The sequence below is a fragment of the Martes martes genome, assembly GCF_963455335.1.
Source record: "Martes martes genome assembly, chromosome: 14".
NCBI lineage: Eukaryota > Metazoa > Chordata > Mammalia > Carnivora > Mustelidae > Martes > Martes martes.
In genome coordinates this window covers 70306111-70327220 of record NC_137902.1, presented here as the reverse complement: position 1 = coordinate 70327220, position 21110 = coordinate 70306111, and the positions used below count along the sequence as shown (strand labels likewise).

Here is a 21110-nt window from a genome sequence, read left to right as displayed (position 1 = left end):
TTATTGCTTTGCTTTTCATCATTTACAGCATCTCTGTCATAGTGATCTGTTATTCTCATGTAACCAAGTTTATCAGTCATTTTTAATTAGCAGAGGACATTTCAGTAAGCGATATTCAACTAATGGCCCTGACCCAAAGTTAGGGGCATCTAAATTTCCTGAGGGCTTTAAAAAAAAATATTTATTTATTTGAGAGAGAGTGAGAGAGAACACAAGCAGGGGGAGTGGCAGAGGGAGAAGCAGATGCCCCACTGAGCAAGGAGCCCGATGTGGGGCTTGATCCCAGGACCCCAGGATCATGACCTGAGTGGAAGGTAGACGCTTAACCGACTGAGACCCCCAGGCCCCCTCAGGAGTTTTTTCAACATAAAAAGTGCTGGAGATCCTGAAACATACTCCCTGCAGGCTGAGAGCATCACGACCAGATATTTGCAGCCAATACTGATAGCCATAATGTTGTGCTAGAGAACAAAACTTTAAAATCCAGTTATATAATCAATGAAAAACAGACTAAAGCAAATCTTTACCTCTGAAGCTGAATGTAAGATTCACATTCACGTCAAACTAAGAGGGATGGGTATCACTGAGGAATGACAATTTTGGAAGGAACACTTTTCGTATTTTGCCAACATTAGAGATGCCCTTCACCCTTTGGGACTTTTTTTTTTTTTTTTTTTTAATGGAGCTAAAATAGCCATCCCGTTAAATATACCATTTAAACCATTTTTCGGTGTACACATCAGTTGCCTTCAGTACATTCACATTACTATGTGAGCATCACCACCATTCCTGTCTAGCATGTTTTCATCTTCCCAAATCAAAGCTCTGCTGCCTTAACCATGAACTCCTGTCCCCCTCCCCACTGGTCCTGGCAAACCACCATTCGCTTTGCCATCTCAGAACCTCATAAAAGTGGAATTATACATTTGCCTTTTTGTGTCTGGCTTATTTCACTTAAGGTCTTTAAGGTTTAGGTGTGACGTAGCACCGGTCAACACTGCCTTCTTCTGTAGACTGGACACTAGTCCACTGCAGGTATGCACCGCGATCGGGTTCATCCAGTCACCTGCTAATGGACATCGAGGTTGTTGCCACCTTTCAGCTATTGTGAATGATGCTGCCCAGAACAATCCTGTGCCTGGTTGTGTTCCTGCCTTCAGTTCTTTGGGGTATATACCAGAGGTGATACATTTAACTGATGTTAATTCTGGTATCAAAGACTGGAGAGAGAAATTACTATTGATTTTTTTTCTCTCTCTCCCTGCAATTAAAACAACTGATTGCTTGTGACCAACAGAAATCAATTTGGTGGGACTGGTGGTGACAGAGATATCAACATGAAACTGTAGTGAATGTTGATTTTCCCAAATTAATACTCATGTTCTGTGTCCTCTTGACACAACCCAAGAAGTACTTTAAAGTGACATGAACGTTCACATTTTTGAGCCAGAAACCAAATCTCTATGTGTCTTTATAAATAAAAGACTGACTTATTTACTCTTTTGTCTAGTTACTAGAATGTTAACTCCATAAGGGCTGGGGGGGGGGGAGTCTTTTCTGTTCACCTCCTTATTTTCAACATGTGCTAGGAATACAACATATATTTTCTAAGAAAATGAACTTGGAACCAGTCTCTAAGCATATCAGATATGCTGCTTCAGGGCATATATATACAACTTTCTTTTATGGTCATTTACATGGCAGAATTAATTTTAATCATGCTCTCATTGTGTTGCCTTTACTGTCAATTATCTTTAGCGATGCCCTTAATCCATTCTCTATATTTTAAGCTAGTGGGTATAGTTTTATTCACTGATATTTTAAAGTCTCACCTTTCTTAGTCAACTCTGTTTCCTCTTCCCTTTCCTGCACATTACACAATTTTTAAAATTTAAATATAAGATTTATGATTACATATCCCATGATGAATTACAAGAAATTAACTTGCATGTATAGGAGATAAAATAGGGAGCACCCCACTACCACACAGTGATCAGTGTGAGAGCTCCTCCCCGGTTTCGTGAAGGGTCTTTCCATCAAGTTCCTGTACTTGGGCTGGTCTGATGCACTGCTATTTCCAATAAGATTTCTGCAGCTTTAAGTGTGAATTGAAAAGGACTGCTTAACTCACTTTCACTCTGATTAAACTTGGAAAGAAGAAGATTCCAGGCATCAAGGCTACAGACAGCTCTTGAAAGCATCCACCAGTTAAGATTCATTACTCCCATCAGCTCCTGAGCTCCCTGCTTCCAATCACTGCTCCACAAACACACTCCATGCCTTTTCCTTTTGGGTTCTGACTCATTGTTTCCTCTGCTTAGACACACAGGCTCTGCCTCATTTAAGCTTCACTGGGAGAAAGTCTAACCACCCTTCAGGGCCGCTCAAATTCTTCACCTCCCTGGAAGCTAGCTGTTCTTGTTCTTTCACCAACTGAAGTGTCTCCTTCCTTTGAATCCACAGGGCAATCTGTGCTTTCCTAACAGAATTGATTACTACAGCACATATTTGCATCAATGCATTCTTGTTAAAGTCCTCTCCTCCCACCCTTCCTCTCTCCCACCCTTCCTCTCTCCCTCTCTCTCCACTCCTCTTCTCTAACTCGTGTGGAATATCACACTGCATAAAGCTGGCCTCCTGGAAAGAACCCAAGTACTTCCTGGTAAAAGGTAAAGGGGGGTGTCCCTCAGAGTTGTCTGTAGTCCTGGAGAAACAACTAGTTCCACCTGTCCACCTCATCACATGAAGTCCATGTGTTCATTCCAAAGCACTTGTCACCACCCAGATACATCTGCCCACACAGCCCTTTCCCTCCTAGGGGGACCCAGATTCCCACCTCACCTCTGCCACCAGACTTTCCCAGGGGTCCCCTGGAGCTCACAGCCCATCATTACCTATATTTCCTAAATATCCCAGCCTTCTCTCAGACTATTAACTTTCTGGTTTCTTGTCCCCAAACTATCCCCTGCCCCCCAGGAGATATGGCTCTCTGCAGCCATCTCAGAGAGCTACCCCCATACTTCAGCTGGCAGAGAGCCTGGGGCTGAATGACAGGTACCTCTCTCTGTGGATGGAGGCTTCTAGAATATCCTTCCACCTCCTTTGCCACCTTCTCCCAATTCCTCTCAAGCACCTGCCATCATCAGATTATATCACTCATAAGTATCTCAGTACAGTCATTTATAGACCTCTGGAGAAATCCCCCTTACTAATGGGCTATTTTCAAGTTTGGCTCATTTTTCTTTTTTTCCACTATAAATGCTCTCATTATCATGAACAGTCATAGAAAAATCCTCAGGCATTCTATTCGCAGCAGCATCTGACTTTTGATCACTCCCTCTCTTACCAATCTGCTCTTTATGGGGTACACAGACCACGTTCCCCTGGCATTCCTGTCCCCTCATGGCAGCAGCTTCTTGGGATCCTCTGAAGGACTCTCTCCACGAGGTCTAAGAGGTGAGTGCCAGGGCTTAGTCTGTGGACCTTTCCATCTACATCCATATTCTAGGTGATTTCATCCTGGCCCATGATTTCTTCCCTGAATCGAGATCAGCATCTGTGACTGCCTTGCCTTATTAAAAATCTCCAAAAATGAACTCTCGATTTCTGCTACGGCAGTACCTGGGGGAGGGATGGGGACCTGCTTGGAACAAAACCTAAGGGTCATTCTTGATTTTCTCTCATGTGATCCATCAGCATATCCTCTTGGCTATCTTGGACTCCCTCCTGACCATCTCCCCAACCCACTGCTGTGGTTCAGCCCACTGTCATGTCTCTTCTGGAAAGTTATACATTGGGCTCTGTGTCTCCTCTTGTCCGAAAATGCTGTTCACCACCCCCACACTAACCCTGCACAACATCCGGAATAATCCTCTTACATCGGGTTATGTCACACCTCCGAACAAAACCATTCAAAGACTTCCTTTCTAATACATCAAGGGTAAAACCCATGTTCTGGTCCTGGGCTACATTTCCAATCTCATCTCCAACCAATCTTCCAGCCATGCTGACCTCCAGGCTCCCACTAGCTTGAGGGACTGGACAGTGGAATGAGCAGAATGCTCCTGACCTAGGAATCCACAAGTCTTGCTCTTGACCACATACATGACTTTGTATTAAGCAATTACTGATTTTATCCATCAGTGACGTGTTTCTTTCATTGGTTTGAAGTACTGGGGTGGTAACACTGTTTTTGTTTGTTTTTTTGAACTGCTCTATGTTCAACTTCAAGAACAGTACACACTGTGAGTACTCAAAAAAGTCTTTGCCAACGAAATGAATGAACTGAACCAATCAACACTTCATGGGAGTAAAATGTAAAAGTAAAAAGAAACTCCAAAGGAGTTGCTTTTTACTTGCAAATCATGCGATTTACATATAATGTGTTGACCATTTGAGGACCACTTTTAGTTCTAAGGGGGATTCTGATCAGAAGTCAGTTTTTGGCTCTATGAAGGAGCTCTTTGGCAAGTACACTATACATGTTCATTTGCTTGGTTGATTTTCCTCTTTTTTTTTTTTTTTTTTGATTTTCCTCTTTCATACTTCCTGTGCATAAGACGATAAGGTTATATGTAAGAAGAGTTCTACTCATAGTTCTCCTGTTATCAAGAAAAGAAAGGCAACTCATTGATCATAACCGAAAGTAGACGCAACCACCAGTTGGATTCACCCAGGGAAATTTAGGTTTTATGTATGTATATTAATGCTATTTTTAAAATATTCTTAAAGTACTTTCAGAAAAGTAACTGTAATTAAGAATATGAAATGCTGGGATGCTTGCGTGGCTCAGTTGGTGAAGTGTCGTCTGCCTTCAGCTCAGGTCATGATCCTGGGATCTTGGGACTGAGCCCCATATTGGGCTCCTTGCTCAATGGAGAGTCTGCTTCTCCCTCTGCCCCTTACCCCACTCTTGTGTTCTAGCTCTCTCTGTGACAAATAAATAAATAAAATCTTAAAATAATCTAAAATGCTCTAGCTTCTAAAATTTCTCCCCAATGTAATATAGTATTTATCAATTTATTTATCAGTAACAAAACTATTGTAACTTTATATGCTGCTAACCATTTACAAAATCTTTCAACATATTTGATGACGACTTATTGGAGAGAAATGAAGAATTATCAACTTTAGTCTTGGATGTTGTGCTTTTAAAAAACTCTAAGTAGGGAACCTGGGTGGCTCAGTGGGTTTAAGCCTCTGCTTTCGGCTCAGGTCATGATCCCAGGGTCCTGGGATCGAGTCCCGCATCGGGCTCTCTGCTCAGCAGGGAGCCTGCTTCCTCCTCTCTCTCTGCCTGCCTCTCTGCCTGCCTCTCTGCCTGCTTGTGATCTCTGTCTGTCAAATAAATAAATAAATAAAATATTAAAAAAAAAAAAATAAAAAAAAATAAAAAAAAAAATAAAAAACTCTAAGTAGGGGTGCCTGGGCAGCTCAGGTCATGATCTTTGATTCAGGTCATGATCTCAGAGTTCTGGGATCCAGCCCCGTGTTGGGCTCCTGGCTCAGTGGGAGCCTGCTTCTCGCACTCCCTCTGCCTGTTGCCCCTGTTTGTACTCTCTCTGTCAAATAAATTAATCTTTAAAACAAAAAAGTCTAAGTAGGTTTGTGATTTTTTTCTGACATATCTGAGGTTTTTTTTTAACTTTTAGTAAAGTGCTAAAATTAATACTGTTATGTTTTACATTTATTTCAGATTTTGAATTTTAAAAAATACTGCAGAAAAAAATAATTTATCACATGATTCCTTCTATTAGAAAAACAGTAATTTTATATTTGCTGCTAGAAACTCCACTTGCAAATCTTTGGAGCTACCCTGAATTAAACCTATGAGAAGCATACAAATCTACTGAGAGCCATACATTTTAATGATTTAATATCTTATTCAGAGTAAATTATCATAAGTAATTTTTCCTATTTTCATAGTAAAAATAGAACATAAAAGTTGCACAGTATTTGCCTCCTAACTATTCTGTATTTAGTTTGGCTAATTAAACTCATGTATCTCTGAGTTTCAGACTTTTGTTTAAACAACATGAATAAGTACTCAGTCAATACAAACTACATGGTTACACTTTATCTGCAAAGTCCGAGCTCTTTGTTTTAATGTTAGTTCGGTAACTTAATAAATGTTTTCGTACCTTAACTCTGAGCACAGAAGTAAACATTCTTGCATCTTCAGATACACCTCCAATGTAGAATTTTTTCTGAAACACTGGGGGATGATCATTTTCATCCTGAATCTCAATATACACTTTAGCCGTATTGCCTGGAGGATAAGAAATAATATATTTTTAATTGGTGGCTATTCACTAGAAAAAATGCACTGGAGTAAATACTTATTACACTTGTTTTTTTTTCTTTTTTTTTTTTTTTCTCTCTGAAACAATGGAAATGGCTTAAATGAGAAAGTCATTCCTGAATGGCAAGTCTAATCCCCTGAGGTCCACAGAGGACACCGATAATGATGCTTCTGGGCCAATAATGTGAAATTGCTGTTATTTCTTTTAATTACAATGTCTTGGTAATTCATTTTACTTGATTTAATAGGCACTAAAGTATTGTGGTCTGCTGGTTTTAATGAAACAATTCAACTGTTCATGCTCACAAACATTTCACACACACTACCAACTATACCAAAGTGACACAAATACATAAACACCTTTACGAAATAAGAGAAACTGGCATCAACTAAAAACAATATTTTTTTCCTTAAGTGTAAAACTAGCATTGATAGTCTCTCAGTTTAAAAATGTACAATATTGGGGCACCTGGGTGGCTCAGTGGGTTAAGCCTCTGCCTTCAGCTCAGGTCATGATCTCAGGGTCCTGGGATGGAGCCCCACATTGGGCTCTCTGCTCAGTGGGGAGCCTGCCTCCCCCCCCCCCCCCCCCCGCCTCTCTGCCTACTTGTGATCTCTGTCAAATAAATAAATAGAGGAGGAGGCTGGCTGAGGACAAAACAAAAGCTGGCACCTTGCACCCCCTCTCCACCCACTCCCCTCAGTAATATGTATAAAGTTCCTCAGGCACGCCTGGCTGCCCTCAAAGAAAAACAAATAGTTAACTTGCAGAGATCACAATCCTGCAAGACAGGAGTCTCCCTTGGTTTACCAATGTCCTAGAGATTTACAACAAAGAAGCTATCTTAACAATAGCACAATTTCCAGAGGCAAATAACTCAGTTCCTCAAGCCCTAAATAAAGTTAAATTCCTTCTAAACCCAAATCTCACTAACAAGGACACTTGATAGGAGAAATGTGAAACTTTATCTCTAGATCTCCAAGACAGTGTTGAGAATCATTCCCAAGCATATGGCCCACTGATATACATCTAAAGGGTCTCACAAGAAGATTTTTACTACTGGTAATAAATAACCTTTCTCCCAACAATAGCTAGCCCCTCGAGGTCCTGGAGACCTTGCTTCCAAAATTCCTTAGAGACTAACACCATCCCCTTTGTTCTCACCTACCCAACTCCTGTGTATATAATCAGCCACTCCTCAGGATAACGGGGCAGCAGCTCTTTCTGCCCACGGTTCCTGTCCCCGTGATCTAATAAACCACCTTTTTGCACCAAAGACGTCTTAAGAATTCTTTCTTAGCCGTCGGCTCCGAACCTCACCCCACCGAACCTCACCTATGTTCTAGAACTTCATCAGGATGAAAAGTAAACAGTGGTTGGGTGAGGGGTTTATTTCTACAGAGAGAAACCAAGTTTAATCATAATATTGTTTATTATTTTAATAATCATAATATTGTTTATCCACTGAAAAAAGTGTAGCTGGAGAGATCAGTGAGGTCGCGTGAGTCATCTACACTGGGGTGTGATGTCTACCGTACTAAATATGCCATAAAGAACACATTTCATCATCAAATGTTAGAATCTCACTCCCTCCATCATCATCATCATCACTCTAATGAAAAATGTAGCACCTGTCACTAGTCCACGAATAACCCTCTACAAGGAACCCAATATACAAAAATAACTCGGGGCGCTTGGGTGGCTCAGTTGGTTAGACATCTGCCTTCTGCATGATCTTTGGCTCCTGGGAGGAGGGCCCCCTGTGTCAGGGCCCCCTGCTCATTGGGGAGTCTGCTTCTCCTCTCCTCTCGTGCTCTCTGTCTCTCGCAAATAAAGATATGTGTGTGTGTGTGTGTGTGTGTGTGTATCAAAATACTATGCAGCCACCAAAAAAATATGAAATCTTGCCATTTGCAACAACATGGATGAAACTAGAAGGTATTATGCTAAGCGAAATAAGTCAATCAGAGAAAGACAATTATCATATGATCTCTGATTGAGGAATTTGAGAGGCAGGGGGAGGCTGTGGGGGGAAGGGAGGGAAAAAATGAAGCAAGATGGGATCAGGAAGGGGACAAACCATAAGAGACTCTTAATCTCACAAAACAAACTGAGGGCTGCTGGCGGGTGGGGGGTTAGGGAGAGGGTGGCTGGGTTATGGACATTGGGGAGGGTATGTGCTATGGTAAGTGCTGTGAAGTGGGTAATCCTGAGGATTCACAGACCTGTAACCCTGGGGCAAATAATACATTATATGTTAATAACAAATTAAAAAAAAAAAAATCAGTGAAGGAGCCCAGACTTGGGTGTCAATCATATTGGCTGGACTTCTGATTTCAAATCCCCTGGTCTGTTAAAGTATGGAGAACAATAAAAACAAAACAAAACAAAACACAAAAACAAAAACAAGAAATAAATAAAATCTTAAAGCAATACTTAAAAATAATTCACAAACCAGGAAAAATGAGGAATCGCTTGGTAATCCCTTTGCAACAAGTAGACTGAAATGATAGAAGCATTCTGATGTCTTACCAATGTGAACTTTGCTCATATATTTCAATTAGGATCAAATATAGGGCAATTGAGCTACAAATTATTTATCTGGGAAAACTTAAAGTTGTTGCTTTATCATATCCCTAACTACAACAAAGTAACACTGATCTACAGCATGGTAGGCACATCGTGGGTGTACAGTAGATCTGTGTCGATTAAGTACACAAAGGAATAACCTGCATTGTCTTAGAACTGAAAAACAGGCTGCTTTCTGCTTGCCCGGAAAAAGGTCAGAGAGGTGAGAGAGTTATTTTCCCAGAGGTTTTAACCCTACCCTGCTGCTACCCATTTAGTTTCCCTCTTATTTGTCTCTTTCTGGCCATCCCTGACCTAGAGGAGCTGGAATGGGGAGGAGAGTGTGCTAGCTCAACAGAGAAGGTGCCCGCAGGGAAGCGAGGCTAATGGCAGTTAGCCTGCAGCGTAGCGGGGTGGGGGAGTGCTCCCAGCTGCCCCCTGGTGGGCCACCAGCCAAGGTCGGCCAAAATGAACACCACTTTCATCTTACTAACTGACCAGCTTTATCTCTAGAATCGAAGGACCTAACAGCTCTAAACTTAACATGTTTTAACAAAAGGAATCCCAAACTACAATCATCACCTTTAAGGTTTTTTTTTTTTTAATATTTTTAATTAATGACCACATTAGTTATGGTCCCTATTGACAATACTTGAGAAAGTGAAGTCTGATTTTAAACTCACTGTAAAGGAATAAATTTATGTGCTGAAATTTATCTACTTTTCTCCTGACACTTTATGAGATGATGACAGAAGGTTAAGTCCCAGGCACAATGTATTATGCCGTCAGGAACAACTGTGCTTTAGATAATCTTTTAAAAAGCAACTGTTAAAAAAAAAAAAAAAAAAAAAGCAACTGTTAAGTATTGGGAAAAATAACATGAGAATCAGTGTTGTAATTTGAAGTGACACTTACATGCTCATAAACATATTACATGTATACATTTTATAAATTCCATAGACTGCAATAAAAATATTTTAAAATATATGTTTAGTAGTTATTAAAAATCTCTAAAATTAACATCTGTAGAAACATTGAGATAAATAGCTACTTACACTAATGACATTCAATGAGCACAAATAATCTGTAAAATAATTTATCCTACTTTAACCACCAGACTAAAGTTTTTCAAGGTTTCCTTTGACAAAACACTCATCTCACAAAAATCATCACCATGTAAAATAGCATGCTTTCCTATCAGTTGTGCCTAAGTCCATATTTGCTTTGAGACTGATACAGTTTAACCATATTTCACTTGATGCTTTAAATAAACAGTAAAATAAAGTGTGATAGTACTTCCATGCCATAAATTATGTGAGGAGAACAACAAGATGATGGAGAGTAATCACAGGACTGGATTATCTGTTTAAGTTTTTCTTGTAATTTTCATTTGCCAGGTTTGGGCATTTTTAGGTTTATATAATAACAGTAACAGTAATAATAATAATAATAAGCATCTATGTAACATACCCAATTCTCTCAGTTTTTTATTGGCTGCTCTTCTTCTTGCCTCTAACATCTTTTCAATACAATATGGGTTAGTTTCTCCTCTTGGTTTTTTAAATATTTGCCTAACAACTCTGCAGTTTGACAAAATTTAACTAGAATTGGATCATAACTCTGTGTTACTGAGCTGTATAATTTCTGGCTCATCTGCCAGAAAATAAATGGAAAGAAAATATTATAGGTATTTTATATTTACTTAGTATATAATGCTGTTGAGTTCCATGTCAGTTTCATCCTGGGCTATTTTTATACCCGATAACTTTATCATAATCATTACAGCCTTACTGCATTTCACACACTGGAATGTTGTGCAATCACAATTTTATTTTATTTTTTAATTTATTTTTTAAAAGATTTTATTTTATTTCATAAGGTTATATTTATTTATTTTAGAGAGAGAGACAGGGTACAAGCAGGGGGTAGGGAATGGGGGTTAGAGAGAGGGAGAAGCAGACTCCCCACTGAGCAAGGAGCCTGATGCAGGACTCGACCCCAGGACCCTGAGATCATGACCTGAGCTGAAGGCAGATGGTTAACCGACTGAGCCACATCAGTACTCCTTAAGGATTTTATTTTTAAATAATCTCTACACCCAATGTGGGACTTGACCCCCATAACCTCGAGATCTAAAATCACATTCTCCACCCAATGAGCCAGCCAGGAGCCCCCACAAATTAGAAAGGAAAAGAAAAAAAAAAAAAAGGCAGCACCAAAGTGTGATTAATAGTATGAATAACTCTTTTCTTTACATCTACAGGAACCCATTTAAAAATCTATTTTAATCATGACTGTCCAAATATAAACCATAAACATAAATGTTTTCTGATTATGATAGCTCCTTAGTTCTCATTATTTGTTGCGGAATTTAAACCCAGATTCACATCTTCATATGGTCCTCCCAGGTCTAGCAAAAATTCAATACTGGGAGCTAATGGTTATTGGGCAGTATGTGGCTGCCCAACTGCACCAATCTTTTCAGGAGAATCTGATCCTAGGAGATACATAGAGCTGTTATCACAACTATTGTTATTCTCATTTTCATGCAGAACACTGACAGGAGAACGAGGCGAGGGGCTGGCCCGTGTTCTCTCTGACACAGGGTTTGGTTTGGCTGAGACTGGAACCCATTATGTGACAGTAGGATGCAAACACTGACATCTCTCGGTCCGTGGGAAAAGGGCCAGTTTGTGTGCCCTAACATGGGTGAAAAGAAGTTTCAGGTTGATTGCAGCCAACACTTTTGATTGACTGCAAACAACACTTTAAAGATTACAATTGCAAACTCCTTGCCTTTTTGTAATTAGGAGCCTCTGCACCTTGCCTGTCTGAGTTCTCACGTGCCCTCCACACTGTCCCAGAGGACTTTAGTGCAGGGTTTATGATCTGACTCCCCAGTTACCCCAGCAAGTATTTGATGGCCTGTTCTATATCACATTTTTCTTGAGCAAGTAAACACATAAATACATCAACTGATCCATACATTTCAGTGTTTTGCCTTTGCTGGTGATGATTCCAGTCCAGGCATCCTCCCCAGGATAACCAATTCTATGAGTTTACAATGCATTGTGTGAAACACAAGGTCCTCTCAGGTGACTGGAATTTACCTGTACTCACTTTAAGAAAGGTCTTCTAAGGGTCAAGGGGTCAGATTTGGTCAGAAGATAGAAGAATGTCTTAAGGATACATGTCCTAAAGAAGAACATGAAGTCAGGGCAAGGAGGGGCGGTCTGTGGAAGAAACTGCAGGGCATTTTGCCAAATTCAGTCAGTCAGACAGACAAATATTGTATGACCTCACTTACACATGGAATGAGGACAAACAGAACTCAGAGAAACAGAACAGAGTGTGAGGGACACCGGGGTGGGGCGTTGGCGGGGGTGCGGGGGGTGGGGCATGGGGAAGAGGTATTGTTGATCAAACAGACAAATGTTCAGTGACAAGATGCCTCCGTTCTGAGGCTCTAGTGAACACCATGGAGACTGACAGGAAGTGAGAACTAACTTGATCGTGGTAAATCACTTCACAATATATACATGTATCGAGTCACCGAATTATACACCTTAACAATTTCATTTGCCAAGTATACCCAAATAAAGCTGTAAAAGAATTTTGATAGGTCTAAGCAATGACTGTAAAATAAATACCTGGCAGTCACAAAATAAATAAAATACACCCAGGTGGTTTAATCCCTAGAATGTCACTCACTCACATGTTCTGACTCATGGACATACTATGTGAGTGACACCAGTGGCTTCCTTGGCTTACACACTTTCATGATGCTTGCGTACAGACTTGGGGGCTATCCTGGTCTTCCACTGAATTTGGGTTTTGAGGATTTCAAAGGCAGAAATTTGGAAGTAACTCTGATTTAAATTGTTTTGCTTTAAGGAAATGCACTTTTTATCTTTTTAAGAGTATTTGCACAATCTTTTTTTTTTTTTTTTTGGTCAAATTACATCCTTTAAGGTAGCTGTGAAGCACATAACAGAAACAGAAAAATGCCGAGGGAAAACAGGAAAGTGACATTTTGATAAAATGGATGGGAGAACAGTGTGAGAAGAGCAACACCAGTGCCAGATGTCGGACACCCCCTGCCCTCCCCTTCTGGGTGAGACCATTCAAGGACTGGGAGGAACCCACAGGGGCGAAAGGACATTACAAGCTGGGAGCAGGGGGTGGATTTATTTGGCATGTGCTTTGGTTAAAAACATTATACTCTTCCTTTGTACTTGGGGGCTCAGTGCCTCATTTCCCTCCTCAAATGACATTCTTTTTCCTCCAATTTTGTAGGAGAGAACCTCTTCTTTGGGCAGCACCTTTGGCTTCAGTAAGCCAAGATGTTCCGGAAGGGACCACTCCCGTGAGGGAATGCAACATATCTCCTTAGTTTGAAGAAAGAGAAAATGGAATTGCTTAAGAGTAAAGCTCAGGGAAGAAACTAGGAGTCAGAACAGAACCTTTGGGAAGAGCCCTCTGTTCCCTTAGGCAATCTAAACAAGGAAAAAAGTGTTCAAACACTAAGTGATGTTCAAAAATACCATTAACTTCAACTTGACTCCATGTTTTTCAAGACCACATTTAGTTTGTGATTGTCTTTCCTTCTTTCTTTCCTTTCAATAATTATTAGTTTTCCCAGGAAGCCCCTAGTATTCTCAAGATCAATCTGTTTCTCCTAACCACACAACAAACCTACTGTCTACATTGCACTGGGTTCTCAAGAAAGACTTTCTGGACAGCCGTCTAAGGAGTTAAAGCCGTGGTTCTCGGCCATGGCTGACTTTGCCCATCTGGAGACATTTTTGGTGGTAATAACTGCAAAGGGAAGGTAGGTAGGGGGATTGAGTAAGTAGAGGCCAGGGATGCTGAGGAACATCCTGTGATGAACAGCACAGGCCCCCAGAGCAAAAAAAAAAAAAAAAAAAAGAAAAGAAAAAAAATCCAGCCCAAACTGTGGATAGTGATGAAGCTGAAAAACCCCAGTTTAAAATAAAAGAGAGGTTAGAGGAGTAAAGATAAATGGAAAGACTGTGGATACATAAAAATACCGTGTCTTGAGTCCACCTGCAGGCACACATTTTTAATGCAGGACTCAATCAAAACAGGCTGAAATTATTCAATCATATGATGGCCATTCCCCCTGGGGCTGAGTTCTTTCAAGTCAGGGGTTCGATCTTGTTCACCCACACTCCTGTCACTGCCCCTTGGCCTCTGCTCTTGACATTGCCTCCATCTGAATGAGCTGATCTCCAAACACATCTCTAATTATCACTGATAAATACATCAAAGAAATAACTACTGTCATCCTTAGGATTACAGGAGCTTAGTCTGATTAGAAAACATACACTAGACTCTAAACCCTTGGAGGCAAGGGCTGTTTTTCTTATTGTTATAGATTCTTCATGGTCTAATGCATTAAATAAATTTTTTTTGAAATGTATCAAAAAAATGGTAAATGACTTATATTCTGATGATTCCATTGCAGAGAACTTTCAAAATCCTTGGAATACCAGGCCTACTTGGTTATTCTGCTGGTGCCAAAAAATTGATTAGTTCTTCATGAAATCACATCACACACACACGCACCTTTTTACACTGTTTTTCCATTGATACTACATTTGTATACGTTTGACTGACAAATTAATTCTCTGGAAGCACTGGGACTTCCACACGGTAAGTGTTCAATAAATGTTGATTTAGACTAGAATTGCTACCATCCCCTCCCACCCAGTATCCACTTAAATAAAATGAATAGCTGTATTTTATCCCCATAAATGAAATGAGATAATAGACTTCAAGCCCTTAAAAAAAAATCACAGTACCAAACAAATCCATGTTGCTGAAAAAATTAGGAGCACCTCTCTCAAAGGTAACAGATTTTTTAAAAATACTGATATTAGGAGAATACGGACTCTAAAATCATTTCATAAGTCCAAGGACTATTTGGAATGACTCTGAGGATTTATTTATTTATACTCTTGTTAATTTCCTGGCATTCCTCTGCCCTAGTTTATATGCCAGATAAATGACTGATTCTTTAGATAAAGTAGTGTTTAAGAACAAAAGGATCATCTGAGATAAGAACTTAGTCTGATCTTACTAAGGGGTTTATGGATAGTTATTCAGTTAAAAAAAATAGGCCTATTTGAGAAAAGCATGGAAGAAATAGGTTTTGTTGTGTTCATTAGATGGAATTTGTAGGAATACAATATACTTACATGCTCTTTTGAAAAATAAATTATTAAGTACATTAGCATGAGAAAAGCCACTGCCTTTTTATTTTTCAGCTTTCTGCTCTGCAAGAATTGTACTTGGTTATATTTATACACACTATTTTCAGTAGCTAGGCAGGAGAGATTAAATCTTTTGAGGTTCATTTTAATACTTTTGTAATTGAGCTCTGACAGTTGATTTAATTAGCCTTTGCATGATTTTAATTGCTTGTATCTAAAACATATATTTTGCGTATGTGTTTGCTGCAAGGTGAATAACTGAGTTAAGGACATAACTGCCTGTATCCACTGGCTTCAGAAACGGACACTCAGATTACTATAATATATACTTGTTTTCGGGTAAGTCTTTTTGTCAAGAAAATGACGACATTGACGGTGTTACCAGAACAGTGATGGGGAGATAATCAGGATCAGTAATATTCTCAATACCAACTGAAGTTTGGCTTTCTACCCATATAACATATTTTCCCATTAGGAACACTTAATGAACTTAAGTTTCTCTGTAAACATTAACCAGAAAAAACAAAAGTTGAGACTGCAACATTGTTTCTTTTCATTGGTATGGCTAGCGGTTCTGGTTAATCCTGTGAGACAGAACAGAACTGATACATTTAGAGGCTTTGGGAGGCAATGGTTATGACTTTCAGCTCACTCTGTTTCCATCCAGAATAAACAATAAACACTGTTTTAATTCTTTTGTGTCTATTAAACTCCAACGCTCTCCACAGCGCAGCTTAACATAGGACCTGTAAGTGGGGAAGGGACAGGTGGGGCTAGGTAGGGAGAGAGAGACGGGGCCAGGCGATCAGACTCACAGAAATCCCAAACACGTGGAGGTGCGGGAAAACCAGAGATAAAGCAATAACCCGGATACCTTGCCCTAGAAACACCCTGCCCCAGGCATGCATGGGGGAGGGGGATCTTTTACGATAATCACCTGGGACCAACAAAGAACACCCAGACCCTGAGAAGGAAGGAAGCCACTGAAGGGGTTATCACAGTCCCTGCTCAATGGTGATATCAGTAGAAATGTTACAGAGATTCCAGGTCCCTCGTTAGCTTTCTAAAAAGACCAGCCCTAAAGGCCTTTGTCAGCAACCCTGTGGGGACCCCTCTCGCTCTTGAGAGCTTTTTCTACATCTTCACTTAATAAACTTCTACCGTTTTACTCACTCCCTCGTCCTTGAGATTCGATCTTCGGCTCCCGAGACAAAAACCTCGCTCTCCCCCATCATTTCGGTGCTGAAACCCAGGGCCACTTCCACCGAAGGAGGAGCAGAGAGCGAACTCTTTCCTCTCCCGGGAGACCGCGGTCCCTCAGCCGACCTCTTCCCAGAAACAGCAAAACCCGCACCTGCGGGCAGCTGGAGGCGAACCGCGCAGGCGCGGGTCTGGGCTCGGTGATAAGCTTCTGGAGAAAGGTTCGGTCGGTCCCCCTTCCTCCGACGGAGGGAATGCAGGCCTCGCCTGACCCAGTTGCTTTCTGTTCATCGCCTTTTCTTAAAGGACCTTCTCCTGCCTCAGGGACGTTGTGTCAGGTCCTTCCAGTCTCCGAGGATCCGTAGGCCCCTCCAGCCAGGGACTCAGTTCAGGGCCCCTTTATCCTCCGCCCTCCCTTCTCTAAGCACCTGGGAATTTTATGGGTTCGGAGGACCCGCTGACTTTGTCAGACGGGGGGGGGGAGAATGTTGCCTATGTAGATAGAAGGGTTTTTTTGTTTTTGTTTTTTCTTTTTCATTTAAAAATGTCTTTTTGTGAGAACTTAGGAGGAAAATCTTTTCCTCAATTTATGTTGCTTAGTAAGATACGTTTCTCTGATAGGTACAGTTTAGGTTTAATCACGACCAGGGATCAAAACCCAGGTTATCGGCAAGCGAGATTCGAGCTATCCCCTTACATGGTAAGTCAGAGGGAGCCCAATGTTTCCCGGGCATTTACTGGACTACACGGGGCATGAAGGAGGGAGCTGCAGACCCCAGCCAGTTCCTCCTTAGCGGTTGGGACTTTAGTGGATCATGTAGTTGGGGCTTTCTTGTTTCAACAACAGAAATATGAAATGATGATGATGCTAAATCTCAGGGTCTGCACCCCTCAATAGGGCCATGCGTACAAATGGGAGAGCTGGATGTAGGGACGCCTTCACAGTCACCTTCCCAACATGCACCGGGTAACGTCTACTGGGATCAGGAGATCAGAAGCCATTCTCCACCAGGACTCCAGAATTGGGTGCTGCAAAACTGGGCAATTCCCTTTGTAAAACTTTCTAGTATTTTCCATGGGTTAAACGGGGCAGGTTCTTCAAGGCAAGGTAAAATCGGGCGTGACTTTTGCGGCAGAGCATGGTCTCTTCAGTTCCCAAGAATTCTCCTCTGGGGTCCTTTTTAACCCACTGGAGACAATTGGCATTGCAAGTTTAGGAAAGGGTTGAGTTCCTGTAAGGCTCACTGCGTGGCCACAGTGGGATCTGATCTCCTGCAGGAAACCGGGCAGATAGACTAAGAAATCCTGGATCCATCCAGGCTTTCACAGCCCGACATAAAGGCCTCTTGCAGAAGGCATTTACCCAAACATGTTGTTTACTAAACTCCCTCCTGACCTACTGGATCAGTGTCTAAATAATCCTCCTCCCAATAAACCCAGGTTGCTGGAGGAAACACAGGCCTCCCCAGCAAGGGGATGCTGACTCTCCCCCCACCCCTCACTCTTCCTACTACTAGATGTGAAGGCTTCTCCCTCATTCCTTTCTCAGGTTAATGGAGATAATTGGAGCCAACTGTGGTTAGTTGGCCTCAGGTCCAGGACTTTGAGGACTATTTCCAAGCAGCTGCTGAAATTCCCTTTGTTTTGTTCCCTGGCTTCTCCAGCCGGACAGACACTGCCTAACCCCACTTGCTGGTGGGAAAACAAGGCAATTATGCATCTGTCAAAGCGGATGAGCTTTAGAACTGAGAACCCTTTGCTCTGTCTCCCAGCAGCACTTGCCCAGTCTGTCTGCCCCACCCCCTCCTGTTTCTGTACCTTGGGTGCAGCCTGCATACGGGCTCACTTCAGGTCTCCCCTCCTGCATCTCAGGTGAAACTTGACAACGGGGAACAAACACACTTTGAAAAGTGGACCCAGCTAGAACAAAACTTGGGCTTTAAACTAAATTTAAGCTGCATGTGTTTAAAGTTATCATCATTAAATGTGAAGCTCATATTCTGCCAAGGTTTGCTGAAGGTCAAATAAGCTCGTGTTATCTCTGTTCCAATTTGTTAGCAAAAAGATGGCTAAAATGATGGTTAATTGTATGTCTCATCAAAGTTTTCATAGGAAATTGTTAAAATATCTTTCAAGGTCTTTGGGATTAAATTCATTGGACCGCTAGGTCTTTTCCAAATAGGATAAGGTATTCAGTCACTGATGACTGGATGTAGGTTTGTGCTTTTGACTACTTACTGCAAAGAAACTAAGGATATTTAAGTCTGCTGGTAAACATGCTTTGTGCTCAACCAGTTCATAAATTTGCCATCTGAAGAATTCTGGTGTAATGGTTCATCATTGGTTACTACTTAGTCTTTTATTGGAGACTAAGATTTCTAATAAGAGTGCAAAATTTGGCAACTCTGTGTATAGAAAAGTAGGAGATATGTAAGAAAGACATAAGGCATGGGAATGCATTTGTGATGAAGGTAAAAGAAAGTAATTCTGTCCTAAATGAAACTGGTTGTTTGCGGAGAAATGGCTTGGGACAAACTCAGAATGCAAAACAAAGTTGTAGGTTTGTGAAGGGAAATCTTTATTTTTTTTGTATTTTTTAAATATTTTATTTATTTATTTGACAGACAGAGATCACAAGTAGGCAGAGAGGCAGGCAGAGAGAGAGGGGGAAAGCAGGCTCCCCGCTGAGCAGAGAGCCCAATGTGGGGCTAGATCCCAGGACCCTGGGACCATGACCTGAGCCGAAGGCAGAGGCTTTAACCCACTGAGCCACCCAGGCACCCCTGTGAAGGGAAATCTTTAAAATGAATTTTAGGTGTGGTCAGGACGGACTAAGATTGTAATAGATGATTTTATAAGTACATCAGTGTAAGACTGAAAGTCTGCTATCTCTGTTAAAATCACAAAAGTTTTCTTGAGTTGTTGGTGCTCTTCTTGGTAGAATGTAAACAGCTATTTTCTCTTTGGCTGCCCAGAAAAAACAGTTTCTATGTTTTGCCTTTATCAGGTCTTTGAAATCCCTCGTCCTATTTATTAGGCAGGTGCTTTAGAACTTTCTAATGTTTTAACAAACTTCTCCAAGATTTAAATCGTGAACACAGTCTTGTTGACTAATCAGACTTGTTTGGTAGTTACAGTCTGGTATCAGGTCATCACCGGACATTCTGACTATTGAAGTGTTATGTGACACAGAAATAATGGAGTTTCTTTGTCAATTGCATCCTAATGAATTCTCATTAACAATGTCCTTTCTGAATTTTGTCTTTTATAATTGTTCTTACTTGCTTGCAAAATAAGTTTCATCCTCCAAGAGTCTCATAAAAAGGACTTCTAGGACAAATACAGGTATTCAGTATCTTTAAGATCAAAACTAAAATGGGTAAAAACTTCCTAAACTAGCAGGGCTCCTGGATGGTTCCACCTCTGATAGTCATTTGCCCTAGAAGCCACCTCCTACAATTGCAAACAAAGGCTTTAACCATGCATCCAACAGCCCCCCCAGGTTAAAGAGAGCCCCAGAGCTCACTATGGGACTCCCAGGACTTACTTAGGACTGCAGCATATAATAGGCAAACCGGATGCTTGCTCAGCAGGACTCAAAATGATACTTCCCAGGCCCTGGATGCACTCAGCCAAGAATTAAATGAAAGAGAAGGAATTCTGGAGACTGTCTACTATTGTTCCACCCTTTTGGGTGTGAAAAATTTCCTCACATGTGTTTTTTGTTTTTTTTTTTTAAGATATTTTATTTATTTATTTGACACAGAGAGAGAGACACACACAGAGAGAGAAAGAGAGGAAGCACAAGCAGGAGGAGTGGGAGAGGGAGAAGCAGGCTTCCACGGAGCAGGGAGCCCGATGTGGGCCTCAATCCCAGAACCCTGGGATCATGACCTGAGCCAAAGGCAGACGCTTAACAACTGAGCCCCCAGGTACCCACGCATTTTTTTTTTTAAAGATTTTATTTATTTGACAGAAATCACAAGGAGGCAGAGAGGTAGGCAGAGAAAGAGAGGAGGAAGCAGGCTCCCCGCTGAGCAGAGATTCCGATGTGGGGCTCGATCCCAGGACCCTGGGATCATGACCTGAGCGGAAGGCAGAGGCTTTAACCCTCTGAGCCACCCAGGCGCCCCCAACACATGTTGTTTTAACATTACAACTAACTCCTGCGATGTGTCCCAATTAATAGGGGACATTTGTGATCAATTGAATAAGATCAAGATGTCCACAGATCTATTTGACAAAATTGGGAATTGGGGCTCTTATCTCAGAGATGTGATAACGTGGGGCCTAATACTTGTTTTATGCTCATCCTTTTGCATGTGCTGATGCATGGACCATTTGCTGCGCATCATGACTCCTGGAGCCATACCTCAGGCCCCTGGACCTGGCCCGGGACAGACTCTAACTGTGGCACAGCATGCCACCCCATTTCAGCAGGGAGCAACCAGAGCGGTCATCGTCCCATTCACTAAGGGCAGTTAGGGTTACTGTTCCAGGGAGAATGAGGAAGGGACAGGAGGGGCTAGGCAGGGAGGGATAGATACGGGGCCATGTGAACAGGCTCACAGAAATCCTAAAAGTGTGGAGGTGTGGGAAAGCCAGAGATAAGGGAATAACCGGAACCACCCTGTCCTATGTGTGTGTTGGGGGGTGTCTTTTATGATAATCACCTGTGACCTACAAAGAGTAACCAGACCCTGAGAAGGAAGTAAGCCCCTGAAGGTATTGTCACGAGTCCCTGCTCAATGGTAGTATCAGTAGAAATGTTAAAGAGATTTCAGGTCCCTGGTTAGCTTTCTAA

The 21110-nt window shown here is 41.4% G+C and overlaps 1 protein-coding gene across 5 annotated transcripts in view; it reads right to left on the bottom strand.

The window, feature by feature from the left end:
• The window catches only part of PCDH15 (protocadherin related 15), a gene marked incomplete at both ends in the record, with an annotated part of 820110 nt that overhangs the window by 100126 nt on the left and 698874 nt on the right, over window positions 1-21110 (bottom strand). For all 5 annotated transcript variants that reach the window (XM_080823084.1, XM_080823082.1, XM_080823083.1 and 2 more), the window contains one exon: window positions 6141-6268. In XM_080823084.1, coding sequence (XP_080679210.1) covers window positions 6141-6268 — 128 coding nt within the window. The remainder of the gene's footprint in view (window positions 1-6140; window positions 6269-21110) is intronic.